This window comes from Perissodus microlepis, chromosome 23, assembly GCF_051167445.1.
Source record: "Perissodus microlepis isolate ML-2025 ecotype Zambia chromosome 23, ASM5116744v1, whole genome shotgun sequence".
Taxonomy (NCBI): Eukaryota; Metazoa; Chordata; class Actinopteri; order Cichliformes; family Cichlidae; genus Perissodus; species Perissodus microlepis.
The window spans coordinates 23,122,245-23,141,773 of NC_140482.1; the positions used below are offsets into that span (position 1 = coordinate 23,122,245).

General features: G+C 42.2%; 2 protein-coding genes and 1 pseudogene across 17 annotated transcripts in view; 1 reads left to right on the forward strand and 2 right to left on the reverse strand.

Moving 5' to 3' along the window:
* Positions 1-2,660: 2,660 nt before the first annotated feature.
* Positions 2,661-5,011, reverse strand: LOC146361468 (E3 ubiquitin/ISG15 ligase TRIM25-like; annotated as a pseudogene).
* Positions 5,012-7,228: 2,217 nt separating this feature from the next.
* LOC146361469 (general transcription factor II-I repeat domain-containing protein 2A-like) lies at positions 7,229-8,359 on the forward strand. The gene has a single exon (XM_084922355.1). The coding sequence runs from the start codon at positions 7,229-7,231 to the stop codon at positions 8,357-8,359; it is 1,131 nt and encodes a 376-aa protein (XP_084778481.1).
* A 1,773-nt stretch (positions 8,360-10,132) lies between these two features.
* The window catches only part of LOC146361470 (CLIP-associating protein 1-A-like), a 52,884-nt gene continuing 43,487 nt past the window's right edge, over positions 10,133-19,529 (reverse strand). For 13 of the 16 annotated variants that reach the window (XM_084920962.1, XM_084920957.1, XM_084920956.1 and 10 more), the window contains 9 exons: positions 19,266-19,388; positions 17,480-17,630; positions 17,110-17,347; positions 16,964-17,017; positions 16,665-16,867; positions 16,447-16,575; positions 16,155-16,361; positions 15,820-15,936; positions 10,133-15,266 (listed from right to left, as the gene is read on the reverse strand). In XM_084920962.1, the coding sequence (XP_084777088.1) occupies positions 15,183-15,266; positions 15,820-15,936; positions 16,155-16,361; positions 16,447-16,575; positions 16,665-16,867; positions 16,964-17,017; positions 17,110-17,347; positions 17,480-17,630; positions 19,266-19,388 (1,306 nt within the window). In that variant the 3' untranslated portion in view covers positions 10,133-15,182. The remainder of the gene's footprint in view (positions 15,267-15,819; positions 15,937-16,154; positions 16,362-16,446; positions 16,576-16,664; positions 16,868-16,963; positions 17,018-17,109; positions 17,348-17,479; positions 17,631-19,265; positions 19,389-19,529) is intronic. The other 3 variants (XM_084920964.1, XM_084920968.1, XM_084920967.1) reach the window with 1 other exon arrangement.

Here is a 19,529-nt window from a genome sequence, read left to right on the forward strand (position 1 = left end):
AATTTCGATTTATTAACTCAAAATTTTGAGAAAAGTAACTTGAAATTTCGAGTTAGCGCTGCCAATCAGTAATCTACGTGAATGACATCATTTCCTCGTTACCCGGAAGCTGAAGCCCTCACCTACAAATGCTACAGCTAAGCTACCGGTATTACATCCAGTCGTGAATGCACAGATTGCTGAGTGTTTTCAGCCTGGCTTCACAAATGATGAAATCCCTGTGTTATTAGCTGAATCACATGGTGTTACTATCAGCAAACGTACTCGCGAAAGTGCCAATTTGTTGGGATCCGTTTTTGAGTGCGCGTTCCTCTGCACCATATGCTTCCGGGTAACAAGAAAGCGACCTCATTCACGTATATTTTTGATTGGCAGAGCTAACTCGAAATTTTGAGAAAAGTAACTCGAAATTTTGAGTTATATTTCTCGAAATTTCAAGTTAGTTTTCTCGAAATTTCGAGTTAATAACTCGAAATTTCGAGAAAATAACTCGAAATTTTGAGTTATGGATACAAGCTGTTTTGTTTTTATTTAGTTGCGGAAACGGGCTTCCATAAGGATCTGCCTCGTGTCGAGTCGAAAAATTCGCTGCAGGACCGTGAGTTGAAAGATACATTTACTACGACTCCCAAGATGCATTGCAGTAAAAACCATCCAATCGCCTTGCTTAAGATCTGTTGACGTGTCGCTAAAGGCGCGCTGTAGATAAATATTGCAATTTGTAAAAAAATAAAATAAAATAAAAAAAATAAAATTTGCAATTTTTAATTACATAATTAAACACTGGGCCAGTTTATTTTCGTATTATCGCTGGTTATTATTTTAGAGTAAATAAAGGAATAACGGGTAGCACCAAGCTGTTGTTATCGTCATTTCCATAGCAACGGCAGTTGAGGATTATGGGTAGTGTGCAGTTACGGGATTAGTGCGCCGTCTGCGTAAATTGGTCTGATTGGTTGGAGCCCAGCGCATCCAAAACTAACAGGAGTGGTGAATGAATCTATAAATGTGTTTTACGTGTAAAATGAAAATAATAAACCTAACAAAGGATTATGTACGTTAAATCTGCGCACTTTCAGATCGTGAATCACTTTGGAAAACACTGTGTGATGGCCACAACATGAAGCGATTTTATTGTTGAATTATCAGTGATACTTTCATGTGTTTTTGTTGAGAAATGTTAACGATGTCATTAAAAGAAAGCATTAAATTAGGGAGAAAAACCCGTTTGCGGAGAGGGTCCCCGGTTCTCCAGTAAGATTGTGCTTCACGGGTCATGTTTTGCCGTGACGGGGTTATTATTGGAGTAAATGGATGGCTGGAGCCTCTGCTCGAAGCGTCTCTGATCGCCGCGAGCGGGTTCATATTGGAATGAATTGACAACCCACAGCATCGCATAAAAACGTGGAAGGGTACCTTTAGCGTCAGCATGAGAAGTTAAGGGACGTGACAAATCGTCAGTATTTTACGAGTCGGGAGTGAGAACGGATGTGAGTGGGCGTTAAGGCATCTGGGAAGGGATCTCAAAACTGGATTATAGATGGCAGACAGTTGGTGTCGTAAACCACCGCCTCTGTTCAAAGATGGTCGCTCACAGTGGACATAGATGTCTTCTTTCACTCCTCTTATAAACCATCTGTCCTCTCTGTCCAAAATGTGAACATTGGCATCTTCGACAGAGTGACCTTTATCCTTAAGATGCAGATGGACAGCTGAGTCTTGTCCTGTGGAGGTGGCTCTTCTATGTTGTGCCATGCGCTTGTGAAGTGGCTGTTTGGTCTCTCCAATGTAGAGGTCTGGGCATTCCTCGCTGCACTGTACAGCATACACCACATTGTTAAGTCTGTGTTTTGGAGTTTTGTCTTTCGGGCGAACCAGTTTTTGTCTGAGCGTGTTGCTGGGTCTGAAATGCACCGGGATGTCGTGCTTGGAGAAAACTCTCCTGAGTTTTTCTGATACACCGGCTACATAGGGGATGACAATGTTGTTGCGTTTGTCCTTCTTATCCTCCCTCGCTGGTGTCTGATCTTCTTTTCTGTGCATCATTGCTGACTTTATTAACGCTCAATTAGGATAACCGCATGTTTTGAGTGCTTCCTTTACATGTGTGTGTTCCTTCTTTTTCCCTTCAGGCTTACAGGGAACATGTTCTGCCCGGTGGTGTAGGGTCCCAATTACTCCAAGTTTGTTTTCCAGAGAGTGATGGGAGTCAAAGAGGAGGTACTGGTCCGTGTGTGTGGGCTTCCGGTAAACTTCGATGTTGAGGTTGCCATTCTCTTCAATGTGCACAGCGCAGTCCAGGAAATGACCTCAGGAAATCGCATGATAGGGTGGACCCAGGTTTCACAATGAGCTCACCCGAAACCCTGGCTGATTGTGACCCACACCCGTTTTCACACCTTGGCTCATGTGATTAGGTAGAGGATCATCAGGGGGTCCTTTGTCCCTCTTTGGGGGGAAACTCCCACTGGGTTTAAATCTGGGACTCTCCACCATTTGACCATAGAACTGAAGAAGCTTCTCAGATCAGAGGTGGAACATCTTCAAACTTAAACAAGTCCAGACGCTTTTCCTTCCAAGCTCCTTAGACTACGATGACTGAGAACCTTCACAGACCCTGACACAAAGAAACACTGGGCTTAAATACACTGAGGAAGTCATCAAGGAATAGAGACAGAAGGGGAACACAGCTGGGAGGAATGAGACCTAACGAGACAGGGGGAGCAAAGCTTGAAACACTGACATCAGACATGAACATGAACCTTCAAAGTAAAACAGGAAACAAGACACACTTAACTAAGACACGGAGTAGACAGAGTGAGACAGACTGAACTCAACCTGCAATAATGACAAAATACAACCAGAACATTAATCATAATACAGCAATATACCAGAATAACTGAAACATAGATTTATCATAATAATCAACAAAGCACCAGAGAAACAGACAACAATCCATCATTCAAAAATAAATCAAAACATAAGAAACTCAAAATGCTGGGTCAAAATGACCCAAAACCGTGACAATACCAATTCCAACTAGATTTTTAAATCTTAATATAAAATGAGTAACAGTAGGGTGGACATTAGGTAAGGCTGCACTTTTTGCAGCGATCTCATATAAAAAACTATTCCACGCGTATATAAAACAGGTCCGCGGCTCTGAACCGTAGTAAAGGGACCTCTGGCTAATACGTCGGGTTCCTGACGGGCTCGTAGCCGAAAACTAGCTTTCCTTTCTAGTCTGGGTCAAGTTTGCTAGCGAGAGACAGAGAGAGGCGTTGAAAGGCTGCTCCAACGGAACTTATTGTTTTGGAGGAAAACACGAACACAGTGTACAGTCGAGTCTTAATAGCTTACTTACAACTGGACTCGTCAGGCTCTCTTCTTGGCTGCAGTGGTTATTATTATATTTAAATGCCTTCATCTCCCGTTTCTGGTCGGTGACAACTCGTACTTTTCCACTCCCCTTTTTCTCCCTCCCTCGCTCACAGACACATAACTGGTATGGCAGTCCATTCTCCCTGCAGCACAGACTACACTGCCCATGAGGCTGCATTCTTTAGGGCTATGCCTGTAGCACTCTGCCTATTGCCTTCATATTAAATTATTTTTTGAATAATAATTTTTAAAAATATTTCTTCACGTCATTATGCGGCCGCAAGTAGAGGTGACATGGGCCGCGAGATTGAGACACAGGCATTAGAGCCTCTTAATGCCTGTTTTGTTTGGGTTTCCACCGGCGTGGAATTACCAAAAATAGAGAGGGGACAATCTAACATATTTCAACAAAGTAACTGTATTCTGAATATCACCTTTTAAACAGTAACTGTAATGGAATACAGTTACTCATATTTTGTATTCTAAATACGTAACGCCAGTACATGTACTCCGTTACTCCCCAACACTGATCCACTGCATACTGCTGGACCCTCGTCAGTTCAGCCTCAATCAGCTTCTTCATGTCTTTACTGAGTGTCTCTTTCAGCTGATCCACAGCTCTCACCACAGTCCCCTCATATGATGTTGGATGAATACTGACCTCTGTCCAGTCCTTGGTGGTTGGAGCAGCTTTCAGGGATGAGAAGCTTTGGAGGAGGTGGAGGTGATCTTTAGAGCGTGAGAGCTGCTCCACCTCAGAGCTTCTCTTCATCAGCTCAGAGATTTCCTGTTCCAGATCTGTGATGAAACCTTCAGCCTGTTTCTCTGTTGTTTCCTGTTTATCTTCAATCTCCTTTATGAGCTCATTCAGGCTTCTGTCAACAGACTCCTTCAGAGCAGTGAAGACCTGAACACCTTCTGCTTTCTCTCTGTCTGCAGCATTTTTACTCATCTTCACTGACTCTTTGATCTCCTGAATCTTCAGTCGTCTCTTCTGGATCATCTGTTGAATTTCAGCCTCAGTCTCCCCCAGTTCTGCCTTCTTTCCTTCATATTCTTCTCTCAGAGGAACAAACTCATGAGTCTTGTGGTCTATAACAGAGCAGAGCATGCAGACACAAGTCTGATCGGTCTTACAGAACAGCTCCAGAGGTTGATCATGTTTCACACATAACCTACTTTCCAGGTTCTCCTCAGGATCGATCAGTTGATGTCTTTTCAGATGTGAAGCTGTCAAATGAGGCTCCAGGTGAGTCTGACAGTAGGAGGCCAGACACACCAGGCAGGACTTCAGAGCCTTCAGTTTGGTTCCAGTGCAGATGTCACAGGGAACTTCTCCTGGTTTGGCAGCTTGTTGCTCTGAGCTGCTGCTGCTGACTTTCTGCTGAGCTTCAGATCTAAACTCCGAAACCATCTCAGAGACGAAACTGTTGATGTGCAGCTCAGGTCTGATCCTAAACACCTTTTTACACAAAGGACACTGACACCTCTCACTGATATCTCAGTGTTGACTGATGCAGTTTTTGCAGAAGTTGTGTCCACATGGTGTGGAGACTGGATCAGTGAAGACATCCAGACAGATGGAGCACAGAAACTGATCTCCAGATAGAAGACAGCTGGCAGCAGACATGTCTGCACTCTGAATGAGAAAGAAAAGAAATGATTTTATTTAAAATTCAGTTTTAATTCTATTTAAAGAGGACTTCTTCTGCTTTTCCTACTTTCCTGTCACATGTCTCCTGTTCCAGTGGTGGATGTTCATGCTAAACATGACCAAAGTTTTAAATAATGTAATGTAATCCGTGTGAGCCCAAAGTTTACACTTCAGACTGCTCTAAAAACTCAGTTTTACACAGTTTTTTTTAACTGTTAGATCTGTTTGATGACAATACCAGTTGTGGGTGTTAGGCAGTATCATGAGTCCAAAAGGGTGATGTTGAATGTTGTCAGTGTAAATACTCAACAGTCAGAAGAGAAAGAAGAATTCTGGAGTAGGTGGATCAAGTGGTAGAGGGTGTCTCCGGTGGGGGAGAGAGTGCTGATTGGAGCAAACTTTAATGGACATGTAGGTGAACGGCATAGAGGCATAGAGGTGTTGAGGAGATGCTGGATATTTATGATGTTAATGAGAGAGAAAAGGAAGGACAGATGGTGGCGGAGTTTGTGAAAAGGATGGAAATATTTGTGAACACATATGAGATGAAGGAGGAACAAAGGAGTAGAGGAATATGTCCACAGTTAGACTACATCTTAGGCAAAAGGTTCAATATGAAAGGGGAGACATTAGGGGAGAATGTTGATTGGCAGCAGTGGTGACTTTGGACGCCAAGAAGAGGAAGAATGTGAAGGTAGAGCAAAGTATCGAATGATGGAAGTTGAAGAAGGAAAAATGGTCCATCTGTCCTCTTGCTGTGTTGTTGCTCTTTCTCTTCTTTTCCTCTCGTACCTTCTTCTACCTGTTCATTCTGTGCAGATAACCTGGAGATCATTGATAAGGAGACTTTGGTTTCTGAGAGATTCTGTGCAAAAAGGAACTGTTGAATTGTCTGTGTGTTTGGAACCTGGACTTGACTATGCAAAACTTTTACCTGAGCTTTTGTGAACCTTAAATTTTAAACAGAACTTTGTTAAACTTTTTTCTAGAGTCCTGCATTTGACTCTAACCTGTTTGGTGGCCCCGAAATAACAATATAGCCAAGATATGGATCTGTGACTAAATGACAACGTTAACAAACAATCAATGTGAATGAACAAAGTGAACTGAAGATTTGTGCTGTACCAGTAAATTATGATGAGTTGCACTTACCAGTGTTTGTAAAGACGGCTGCGTTATTGAGGAAAACCCGTTGATCCAGTTGATCCTGAGAGTAGACATTTAGCTGCAAGCTTCTTTGTCTCTAGATCAGGGGTGGCCAACCCACGGCTCTCGAGCCGCATGCGGCTCTTTGCCTGGTTCCATGCGGCTCTTACGTTCATATCAAAGTTTGTGTTTGTATTTTGGGGTTTTTTATGTTGTTGTTTTAAAATGTGCGCGTTCGCTTCGCTTGAGTTCAATACGGTATTTTCATCAAATGCGCATGTGTGTGAGATGAAAATACCGCAAAGTTTCCCAGTAGGAGCAAGTTCGCCCTTAAAATGGCAGGAAAAAAATGCACAGCAAAAAGAAAATATGAAGATGAACACAGGACGTTTTTAACAGAGTGGGAGAGTTTATATTTTTTTGTTGAACGCAATGGCAAGCCATTCTGCCTTATATGTCAGACGTCATTAGCGCATTTCAAAGCTTCAAATCTTCAGCGCCACTTCAGCTCACTCCATGCTAACATCGACCAGGAATTTATAAAAGGGACTGAACTTCGCAAACACGAGTTGGCCACTTTGAAAAGTCAGGCAGAAAAGCAGATACAGTTTTTCCAAAAATTTACGAAGCGGTCAGAGACCATGACGCTCGCATCCTATCAGCTGGCTTGGAACATTGCACGGGCTAAAAAGCCATACAATGAAGGGGAGTTCGTTAAAAAATGCCTCAGTGACGTTGTTGAAATCCTGTCTCCTGAAAACGACAAATTAAAACGCATGGTATCAGACGTCAACTGTCCCGCCACACTGTTGAACACAGAATATCGGACATTAACACGGCTATTGAATCACAGTTGCACTCTGACCTTCAAGCATGTGAGTATTTTAGTGTCACATTGGATGAGAGTTGTGATATACAAGACAAGCCTCAGTTGGCAATATTGTGTCAAAAATATCTGTGTCAAACGATTGTGTGATCAAAGAAGAACTCCTGGATATTGTGCCATTAAAAGACAGAACCCGTGGCATAGATGTGAAAGAAACCATGATGGCTGCATTTGAAAAAGCAAATCTGCCCATAACGAAATTAACTGCAATAGCCACGGATGGAGCACCAGCCATGATGGGATCTGTGAACGGGCTTGTGGGGCTCTGCAAAGCTGACCAAACTATTCCTGACTTTTGGATCATCCAAATGGAGCAACTCGTGTCTAAATCATTGAATTTAGATAACGTCATGAAGCCTGTGATGGAAATCGTCAACTATATCCGCACACATGCGCTTAACCACAGGCAATTCAAGAATCTCATCGCTGAGCTGGACCAAGGGCTTCCAGGTGACCTGCCGCTGCAGTGCACTGTGAGGTGGCTGTCAAAAGGCCAGGTACTCTCTCGCTTCTTTGAGCTTTTGGATGCCGTGAAACTGTTTATGGAAAAGAAGGACAAGGACTATCCCGAGCTCTCGGACCTCAAGTGGATTATGGATCTGGCCTTTTTGGTCGACATGCTGTGTCACTTGGAAAGACTGAACCTGACCCTGCAGGGTAAGTTAAAAATGCTGCCTGACCTGGTGCAAAGTGTGTTTGCGTTTGTCAACAAACTGAAGCTGTTCAAGACACATATTCAAAAGGGAGATTTAACGCATTTTCCCACTCTGCTAAAAGCCAGCGGGCAAGTCGCCAGCGCTGCCCTGAGTAAGCAAAGAGCCAGATATGCAACGCTGATTGAAAACTTGCACGAAAGCTTCGTGACCCGGTTCCATGATCTACAATTGAAAAGGCCACAGATTACGTTCCTCGTCGACCCATTTAATGCAGAGACCGGCTGTTTGAAAGTCCCGCTAGTCACAGATGAAGCTGCGGCTGAGTTGGAGATGATCGATCTTTGTGAAGAGGACCAATTGAAACCTGCTTTAAGGGAAGGGACCATTGAGTTCTGGAAAAGTGTGCCAATGGAAAAATACCCCAATGTCAAACGGGCTGCGCTTAAGATACTGTCAATGTTTGGGTCAGCATACGTCTGCGAGTCTGTGTTTTCTACCCTAAAACATGTGAAATCAAAGCATCGATCTGTTCTGACTGACACACATGTGAAAGAATTGCTTCGAGTGGCAACAACGGAATACAAGCCAGATTTAAAGAGGAGTGTTCAAGGCAAGGAATGCCAGAAGTCCCACTAAACAACATGCATTGTAAAAGTAAATGCTATTGTAGATTATTATATTTTTGTTTGTGGACTTGGTTGAACTGAGAGTTTGTGTGTGTGAGACAGTGCACACAATGTTCATTGTTGAAAATGACTGGCCTGTGGTTTTAGTACTGTAGGAGTCCATTTCTGTCATTATCATGTTGGTGTGTGACATTTACAATAAATCTGGCTGAGCAGAGATGTGTGTATTTTGTGTGTGTGTGTGTGTGAGAGAGAGTGAGAGAGAGAGAGAGAGAGAGAAAAGGATGGGTGATGTTCATGTGTGCCCATGCGTATGATGTGGCTCTTTGCAGTAACACAGTAAAAAAAAGTGGCTCTTGGTCTCTGACTGGTTGGCCACCCCTGCTCTAGATGATGATCCATATTTGGACTTTCAAACTGTTCAGTCATAATTATCTGTACTCACCAGTGTTGGAGAGAAGCTCTGTTGTGCTGATATGAAAGGATCAGTGAGCCCAGTTTAATGTTCCTTTGGAAAGAAACTGATTCTTTTCAAGTGAAACTCTGCTGTGACACAATTTCATCTGGTAAATGTTGGAATGCCATCCATCTAGAGTTTTGTGTTGACTCATACCGCACCTTTGCTGGCTGGTTGGATTCCTCCTCAGAAACATTTGCAGTGCTCAAGTCAGTTTATTTTAATGGGAATTAGAATCTCAATCCAACATTTACAATGTACTGCATCAGTTCCTAAATTGTTGAACAACTAAAGACAAAAAATTAATCACTTTTAAGCCAATCACAGCTCAAGATTAACTGTAAATTATTCAAATGAGAGAATTCATGTTTGTCAATAAAAGTGGACTTTGCTTGTCTTTGTATTCTTTGTTTGATTCCTAATTTGTGAAAGAGGAGAATTTACATTTGGTCTTTTCAACCAGCATCATCATGATCACCTGTGCTGGACAGAAGCCCTGCTGTGCTTTGTAGCAAAATGTTCAATGAGCTCAGTTTCTCATTCCTCTAAACAGAAACTGAATTTGTTATGCTGCATCTCTCGCTTTCAGGTTCACTTCTGAATTTCTAGTCTTTCAGATGTTGCGCCACCTCTTTCAGCAGGTGAGACCCAGTGTTTACCAGTAAAGATTCAAATGTAGTCTAATTTCTGATTTCAACTGAATTTCGACCTCTGCCTACGGTGCCTGCAGGTATTTATGGACCTTCAGCTGTGGTAAGGAGTTTCAACTCATCATGGTCATGAATCCAATGGTAATCTTATGCTTTTAATGATTTCCTTGTTTTTGCTTTTTTAATGATTGTACAGCATACACCTTTAATAATTTCAAAAACCAAGAAGTTTCAATTTATTTTCGATTTTCTCTAATTCACATATGGTCAGAAGTTTACATACAGCCTCAAATATGAACATACATGGCCATTAATGTCTGGTTAAATTTTTAGCAGCTGCACCTACGGCATCAATTTCATAATCCTACATCACCTTGTTCTTGAGTGAACATTCAAAAACTTTGGTGTTTATGCTGTCTGCCTGCCCAGCAGGGTGACAACAATATTTCATCAGCCTTTTACAATGACAGGTAATAAAAACAATTTTAAAGCATATAAAATGGGAAGAATTTTCCTCCACTTGTCCTTTAAATCTATTAATATTTAGTTGAAATTTGCTCTTTATTAGATACCTGTGACCAAGATTAAATTGAGTTTAGACGTCAAATGAATTCGTAGAAAACTGGACCTGGATAAAAAACACAAATAAATGTTGTAATAAAGACAATAGAGAAAAGAAGTTTGATAGTTTATTTCAAGTTCTGCGAAATCTATCACAGGTGAAAGAGAACCAAACATGTAAATATATACAGTCATACACAGGGAAATAAAACAGAATATAAATACTGTGTCGCATGAAAGGAAACTAACCAACTAAAAAAACCAAACTGGAGCCATGCACTGTAAGTCGTTCGAATGGAAAAAAAAAAGCTTGAAGCGTATTTACAGCATCATTAAAAGGTTTTCTTCTCGCCTTCAGAAGCAGTGAATCATAGTGTTAGTACAGGTTAGTATTGGACAGAACAACCAGGTGTATTGCAAGAAATCTTTCCTCAAAGGCACTCAATCAGGAAATCAAAATAATGTTCTCAAATCTTAATTTCAAGTTGACTACATTTAATGATTCCTGTGACACACCCATGCAGACGCAGTTTCAAGTTACACTGTAGCTTGAAATAAAGGGAACTGAGTTTTAGTTGCCAAAACTGTAGCCTAAACTGCAGCAAGTTTAACACCGGATCACCACCACTGGACTAGACACGCTATGGAGGACTTCGACATTCAGTTCAGAGGGAAACGCTGATCAGATTCTCAAAGCTGAGAAGAGTGACAACGGCCACTGGTACAGTACATTTAACAGTCCAAGTAATGTGTTGGAAGAGATTCAGTAAGGCCTGGAAACATCCTTCACTTTTAAAGACATTCTGGGAAATGTTTGCTTTTTACTGAGAGTCAGATGTATGTGCAGGAATGTGCAGAAATAAAAACTGGGACCCTCAAGAGAGGGTGGGTATATCATTTTGGAAGAACAGAAAGCATTTTTATTTCTACATGCATCCGACAACACACTACCTCTGAAGATGTAAACACAGATTCCATATTGGCTTCACTTTTCAGCCCCAGAGGTTGGAAGTAAAACTAATGCTGAAACTGAAAATCCTCTAATGTGTGCTAGAGGCAGTGTCCCCATAGACTACTGTGGTAAAATGTCCAAATTTATAGCAGAAGTAAACATCTTTACAGCCTGCTACAAAAACAGTTTTGGTCAGAGCAAGAGCTGCAAAGTTTTGTAGGTATTGTAATTTTATAAAAACCAGACTGACAGACAAAGCTTGATTTCACTGAGAAATTCCACTAGTTTAAAGTGGAGACCATGCTACGCTGGGATCACCTGTTTCACATGTATTAAGGCGTGGCCTATCTGCTTGATAGCCAGATGGTGTGTCACAGGCAGCTATAGGTTTTAGCTGTCTGGTAGACTTCACCTCAGCTTATTGGAGTTCCTAAACTGGACCTCTGGCTTGAGGTGATTACTATATTTGGATAATAAATAGAATCACATCATCAGCATGTAGTGGCAGTTTGCGCTCAGTCCCTTTTGGAGCATTTTAATGCATCTGACACATGATATGCATTGTGTTGCTGTGATTAGCTGTTCACAAAGTTTTAGTTTTATGGAGTCAAATTCTAGGATTTTATTTGGATGTTCCTTAGCACTGTCTACTATTGTATGTTAGGTAGTAAAAATGTAGTTAAATTAAGCTAAATGCTTAAAAAAATCAGATAAAGTTCTGACATTCTTGTAAATATCTAAAATTAAGCTTGTAATGATGGATGATCTGTAATGTTTGGATCCCCACGCAAGCCATTTCTACACAAGGGAAAAGGGTCCAAATTTACAGAATGGAATCTCATCTGACTCTCAGCAAGAAAACAAATCACTTTGCTGGAAATGTTGGATTATTTCTCATCTTCTGCCCCCTCTGGAGTGTTTGTTTGGACTCACTCAGTGTGGGTGGAGTTCAGCACCAGGAAAGTGCAATCAGTCAGTCGATCAATCAGTATTAAAAATTTCAGTCGTTTTTCCATCGTCATCGCTTCACCTACACTTCCTGCTGAGATAAAGTACATACACCAGAGTGGTTAGGCGCGTTTGTTAGTATTATAATAAGCAGCAGAAGGTTTAATTATAGGTGCACTTATTTGAAAATGACACTTTTTTACACTGACCGGCGAGAGCGTCTCAAAGGAGGACCTAAATGGGAATCTACAGTGTTTCCACAAGGAAATCCCAGCTGGATTTCTTGAAGTTTATTGCTAATGTCCACTCTGTTTCTTGTTTTACCACTGGCACTTCACCATTCAGCAGTTCAGCATTGTCGCGCTCATGTAGTAGCATCTAATGATTCAGATCGTCAATCTTTCCCACAGGTTTGTCATTCACATTTTAAAGGTCGAAAAAGTGACTTACATTCGATTTGGGAGCCGCTGATGCAGAGAGCACGGCCGCTAATACTATTTCTGAGATATTTAGGCCTTTATTTTGACCTTCAGATTGAGCTTTAATATATATATTACAGTATTTTGGAATGAAACTCCCCTAATCACAGTAGTCTAAACTTGACAGCAGTCATTAAAACTAATAAACTCCCAGTTTAACCCAAGCTGGGCCGTTCAATTCACAGGAGAGAGCAACACTGCTGTCATTACAGTGGTTTTAATTAGGATCTGATTGACCTTTTAGTTTTTGACAGCCATTAAAAACCCACCATAGCTGAAAAAAAATTAAACTTATGTGACACTCATCAGCTTGATTTTCCATTTAAAACTCAATAAAAGACAATTTAATCATTTTTGTTCGTTATATCAGTCTCATATTTACGTAGGACGATGAGAAGCTTTCTACCTTTGGCCTGAAAAAAAAATCATAAATCTGTATTTAATTACTGTCTCCTTTTGGTCACAAAATGTGCAGTTCTTTTATTAACATTTACAAAGTGAGTTCAGTCTTTACGTTGTCTAATATAAATTAGATGATGGTGAGGATATTTACAGTCCAAATGAGTGAATGACCAAAGCAATCACCAAAAATATGTTTTCTTTGGAATTTTTCTTATTGTGGTCCTCAGTCTGTCAAGCTGACAGTCATTTTTTACATTTTTTTTTATAAATAAATACTTCTTTTTTTTTTGTTTAATGAGAAGATGGATTAGTGCTATGCTTGAAATTAGTGATAATATTTAAATGTTTGTGTGTAATTGAAAAGTATGGCTTTAAGTGTCCTGGTTCTTATATATACTTATACTTTTATGAAAGTATGCAGTTAAAGTTCTGACTGGAAATAGGGGAAAAGAAGAAAAGCTCTCCTTAAATTTAGGATCCATCCATGTTCTACAGCTGTGTGCAAAATGTACTTCCTATCACAACTTAAAAGAAATCTTTGTCTTTCAATAAATCTGCCTGTTATGTTCACATCAGCAGAAATGCTACAGAGAAATCTACACGTGTTTAGGTCAGTATTTTCTGCTGCCGAGTTATCTTTGCGTCATATGCAGAAATCTGTAATGAAAGCTTAAATGAAGTCACATTTTATGTTGATAACTGGAACACATATTTGAACATAAATATTGATAATTTAATGATGATTTAAAGACTAATTATGCTATTTTTCAAACTTTTTCTAATAATTAGAAATGAAGTCCAACGCAGTATTTTAACAGCTTGCTTCTCAAACATTGCAATATATTAAAACCTTCTTAAAAACAATATTTATATAAATAAAAGGCAGCATTAAATTTCAAAACTTCCTAAACTAAAGTTAAGATTACTTAAATCCTACAATCAGCTCTTCAACATGCTTCTGTAAGCTGTTTAATCAGCTGAAATTTACCCTGCTGCTGCTAAAGCTTTTATTGTGAAAGTCACGTATACAAAAAAGTGCTGTTCACGCGTGTGTAGAACAAATCTAATTTCCAACACTGAATATTAAATCTGTGCAGAGTGGTCTGTCTCTTTCAAACCTCCACCTCATCTCCAACAGCTCATTTAGACAGCTAACTAAAGCAAACCTGTGATTTCAAAATAACTCTCACTCACAAGTCTAGTTCTTCATTTAAAAACACGGCCGTTTCAATTTGACATTTTTTTCCAATTCAGGTAGAAAACTGTGATCTGTGAGGTGAAATATTTAGCCTTGACTATTAAATGGAAATCTAACTGATGAGTGCCACAAAAACAGAAATAATTTGTTCCTTCTTTTTCACACCTTAAAAAATGACTTTAAAATATAAACACTGCTGTTTTCTGCTGGTTCTCGGGCCCAGAACAATAAAACGTTGCTGATTTGTAGTGCTTAAAATCATTGGCCAGCCAAATGATCAATCACTGTAAACTGAGACGAGCTTCACATCTTTTGAAATAGATTATTCCAGGACTGAGTGCAACCCCGTCGATTCTCCCATCGCACTCACAGAGGCACGAGCCCATTTTCAAAATAAAGCTTGCGTTGATCTTTAGATTATCTCTGGGATTCAGCCTTTTAAAGACTGTAGTGCCACTTTCTGTAACAACTCATTCAAATGTTAAAAACTGGAAAACGTCCCATCGAAGAGGCAGTAGTTCACGAAGGAGACTCGCGCTCACTCAAAGCTCTTTACATTCAATAAAAGGTTTGATGTGTCAAAGCAAAACAGTGTCCAGGAAGTGGATTAAAGGTACTAAAAAGGAATAAAAATACTGACAGAAGGAGGAAGCTACACTGCAAAAACTCTCCTCTTCAGGTCCTTCATGGTTCCACGATCTCCTCGGCTTCAAACTGCACCTCACATCCAGGAGATTAAAGACGACGACGATGATGATGAGATGAGGAAGAGGAGATCTTGGTTTCAGGCACACGGCCTCTAAAAATTGATCATTTCCATACTGGAAGATGGAAGATGAAGTCTTAAGGCTAATGCATCTAGTGGTGGATCTTCATGAAACGTCTCAAAAGCCAGGGTCACCCTACCTCCAAAAAACGAGCTGAACTTTATGGATGATGGACATGAAACTGGAGCCATGACAGCATGAGCTCCTCAGGGACTTCAGCTCCATCAGCAGCTGAAGGAATGAGATGGAAGATGGTTTGGGAAACAGAAGCTGGTCAAGAAGATGAGGTGCCAGGCACCTGGTCCTACAAAGAAACTGATGATGATCCCACTGGTGGTGACGTCGCCCCTCAGGTCGATCACCGGCTGATGGAATGAAACAGTTTATAAGCGTGTCTGTGAGGATGGAAGCTGCAGGAGTTAGTAGGAGGAGATGTCGGAGGAGCTGCTGCTGTTGCTGGTGGAGGTCTGCGCCCGCTTGATGTACAGGTTCAGCAGCTTCATCTGCAGGAGGAAAACAGCGGCACGGTCAGAGGACTCCAAGAGCTCTGCAGATAATCTAAAGCTCACTGCTATACTAAAGTTAAGTTATTGTAACAAAACTTGATTTATATGACAACATTCAAACAGGTAAACACAGTTTAGGTTAGTTCACAATTAAGAAAAAAAAACACTGGGAAATTTATGAGAAAAAAATATAAAACACGCAAGAAAAATACTGTTAAACAGAGATGAAAAAAATGGAAATTTATGAGAAGATTGTTGATAAATTTATGAGAAAGATTTACTAGAAAAAATTGTCAAAATTATGAAAAAAGAGCAAATATCTGGCAAAAATTGAATATTATTAAGAAAAAATGTAAAAATTAAAAACTTCTGTCAAACGTACAAGAAAAAAAATTTACTCACAAAAATAGTGAATTTAAAAGAGGGGAAAAAACAGGCAAACTGCACGATTGCAAATGCCCTTTCACTGTACTTTTAAACACTTTTAATATTTCTGCGGTGAATCGTCTCTACGTGTAGGATGCCGTTTCAGCTGTGTGGTCTGAAATACCTTGCTGCCGGTCAGCTGAGCCAGGTAAGGCTTCAGCTCCTCTCCGATCACAGAGTAGATGGCCACCAGGCAGAAGACGCTGGCCTTCCTCACGCTGCTCTCAGTGTTGTCGTAGCCCTGAAACAGCAGAAGGAGAGACTGATATCAACACAATTGAAACAAAAAAGAGTTTATCTCACCAATTAACCGATGACTGTGTGAATAATTTCTAAATACATTTCAGTTCACACATCCTGCATACTGGAGCCCAAATGGTGGACACAAGTCCGTAACATGAGCTAATCTTGCGTGTTTATGAGCAGTTAAAGTATCTACAAATTAAAAAAATGAAAAACCTGCAGGAGTCCGGGTATGATGTCGGGCAGCAGCTGGTGCAGCGGCTCTCTGGTGATGCGTTCGATGGCCCTCGTCTGCATCTTGATGGCGGCCAGGTTGATGGGGTAGTCGGCCGTCTGCACGATAGGGCAGAGCACCTTGATGCACTGCTCGGGGTGGATGGAGCCCGCCAGCGTGGAGGCCGCCTCCTCGGCCGCCCGCACCACCTTCAAAAGAAGAAAAGAGCACCATGAGGGGTCAGAATCACAGGAAGACCGGAGGAGTGGCCTCTGGTTTCTTTTTCATCCTCACCTCCTTGTGCGAGTCTTTGTGGGCCTCCAGCATCTTCATGATGGTGAGCTCGGCGTAGTTCTTGAAGCGGGCGGGCTGGTTCCTCAGAATCTCCTTTAGGACTCGCAGGGCGAGTGCCCGGATTGTGTGCTGGGACAGCGAGAGGAAACGAGTCACTCACAGGACATTTACAGCAATTGAAAAAAAAATCAAAAACAACGGAAGCCTCGCGTCCTCACGTCTTTGTCTCCCAGCGTTTCGAGCAGGAGCAGCAGCATGGTCTTAAAGTGCTCATCCCACACCACCAAGCTGTCCTCCCGGGCCACCTTCAGCATCTCCAGCAGGGTCCCCCGGCGCTCCTCAGGGCCCCGCTCCCCTGCCTGGCCCTGGGAGAGCTCCTTCAGCAGCTCTCCGACCAGCTCCAGCTGCTCAGCAGCCCCGGCTGTAGGTGGAGGGGAAAGAGGTAGTTTTTTAAAAAAAGTGAGAAAAAGATCAAATAAATAATTTGTTCACCTCTGAGGTTTTCTGGTGAGTTTACCTGGGAAACCTTTGGGGTTCAGGATCTTGTTTTCCACACTTTCCTGCCGGCGGCCTGCAGAGTGGGACGGGAAAGACAGAAAAACTGAATCTTTACCGACGCAGCAGGACACACACTCCTGCACAGCTTTTGTCCTAAGGTCCCACCTTCTCGCAGCTGCTCCACAGCGTCCTCGTACAGCGCCTCCTTCAGCGCAGCTTTATCCATCGTACTGATGCCGTCCGTGTAGTTGTATGGGTTGTACTCTCGGAAGCGCGGGCCGGCGAAGGATCGAGGAGACGGCGTGTTCAGCAGAGAGGTCTTGTTGTCCAGGGCAGTGCGCCCGCCCTCCACTGCATCACCGCTGGGACGAGGTTCGGAGTCCGAGGACGCCCCGCCTCCAGTCTAAGATTCAGTGACACCAGAGCAGATGAGTTATTCTGGAGTTTTTACTCCAAGATAAAATAATCTGTATTTGAATATGTTTAACAGTTATTTCAGTTATCTGCCATCTGGTTCCTCCCTGTAACTCCTCACCATAACGCCATCCTTCTTGCCGTCCCGCCTCAGCGGTTCCACCAGGTCCTCCTGGCTGCGGAAGCTGAAGTTCTGGATGGCCTCGGTGACACCGCGCAGCGAGCTGTAGATCTCCTCGGAGTTCAGGTTCTCGCTGTCGTACTCCAGCATGCTGCAGCACGAGACAAGTCCAATGGGCATTTTAGACAGGATGTAGGCAACATCGTCAGGGGATCGTCACTTAAAGGGAGAGTTCATTGCTAAATCAGATTCACATGTTTTTCCTCTGGCCTGTAGAGCGTGTTATCCATATTTACCTGGAGCTGTAGAGGCGTCGGCCCCAGCACTAAATCGCCCTGAGGTGCTCCAAGCACCAAAACACATTTGGAAAACTCAGCAGTAATGACTCCAGACCTGTTTGGGTTTTTTGGTTTTTTATATCCCCAAACACAGAGGTACTTTCATCCATTAGATCATGTTTATCCAGGATCTTCAAAGCAGGATTTTCTTGTATGCAATTGGAATTTAATGCTATAAATATTTTTCTTTCCCTACAAACTAATAGTTCTCCCCATTTTACTTTGGTGGTCAGTTAATCCACTCGAGGTTTGAAGAAAACTGGTGTTTAGATCAGACTGTGCTGTGTTACTTTTTGTTTGTCTTGTAATAAATTTCAGTTTGTAAAAACTCACCACTAGATGTCAGTAGGCTGCAGCAACTGAGTTCTGTTTTCTTACCCCTCACATGTTCAGTGCATAATTCTAGCTACAGTGGCCACTGTAGGACAAACAGCTCTGTCTGCTGATCATCTGTAGTGAGTGTAGGCTGTCAGTCCGCTGTTTACCTCTGCTGTCGATATGTGTCCACATCTATTAACTCTGGAGGAGGGTATAAAACTTTGTGAAAGTAGTCTGATACGAGTCGATATAAAGGACATGTTAAACTTGTCTCTGTCTCCTGCCGCAGTTAGCTGCTGCTAGAAAAACTTTGAACTTTGAAGTGGAGCGTTAATGTTAACGCTCTCTGGCAGGTGTAAATGCCAGAGAGGCCGAAAAAGATGACTGGAAAGTTACTGAGGGCTTGTGTCTGTTTACAAGAGATGAGAACCTCGATCAGCGCAGGAGACATGTGGGAACAGTCGATTAAATCAGAGGATCACTGCCCGCATAACTGCTTCTAGAAGGACATTTAATCATCAATATATCCAAAGCATCAAAACAGTGTAGATGAATAAAGAGCATCACAGGTCAGAGGAAGAACGTGTGCCTCTGTCTTTGAGGTGGACTGTCCCTCTAAGAGACTGGTGCAAGTACAGAGGCTCTTCTTTTAACAGCACCTATGATCCCTTTAATGTCAGCGACATGAAGCAGCTCCATTTTCATCTTGAAGATTGTGAATGACGACTGAGGGCATTTTCCTTGACATGGATCAAACACAAAAGCATCTGCGTGCCAAACAAATTAGTCAAATCTTGTACCAAGGGATGGTTTGTCCATGACCAGGAAACAGGAAGTGCAGAGCCGTGCATGTTGACGAGCGCACGCGGACAGATGAGAGACAGAAGGAAAGCCACCTTTCAGTCACCATGACGACAAAAAGAAAAACAGACACACGAAGCTGATGGAGGCACCGAGGCAGCAGAGGTGACGACAGACTGACGGAAGCTCGAGGTTTCACAGAGAACTCCAAAATATCTTTAAAAATAAGCTTAGAAATCCATTCATCACTACAGAGACAGATCCAACTGTTAAACTGTGAAACCCCGTACAGAGGAGGGAGGAGGAGGAGGGGGAGGAAGAAGGGTTACCTGGGTGAGTAAGCTCGCCGCAGGGCCTTGAGGGAGGAGTGGGCAGTGGGTGGAGGAAGAGGGGAGGGGAAGGGTGGAGGAGGGAACTTGGAGAGGCCGTCTGCGCTCCAACCCCACAGCCGACTGCGACCAGCCGGGGAGGAAGAGGTGGAGGAGGAGCCCGGAGAGAAGAAGAGATGTGAAAAGAGTGGAAGATAAGGAGAAGCAGTGCTCTCAGTCAGAGTTAGTACAGGCGGAGGGATCATTAGTATGACAGCTGTGAGG

Excerpts from the sequence above, each read along its gene's own strand:
- LOC146361469 (XM_084922355.1), top strand. The coding sequence starts at position 7,229 with ATGGCTGCATTTGAAAAAGCAAATCTGCCCATAACGAAATTAACTGCA.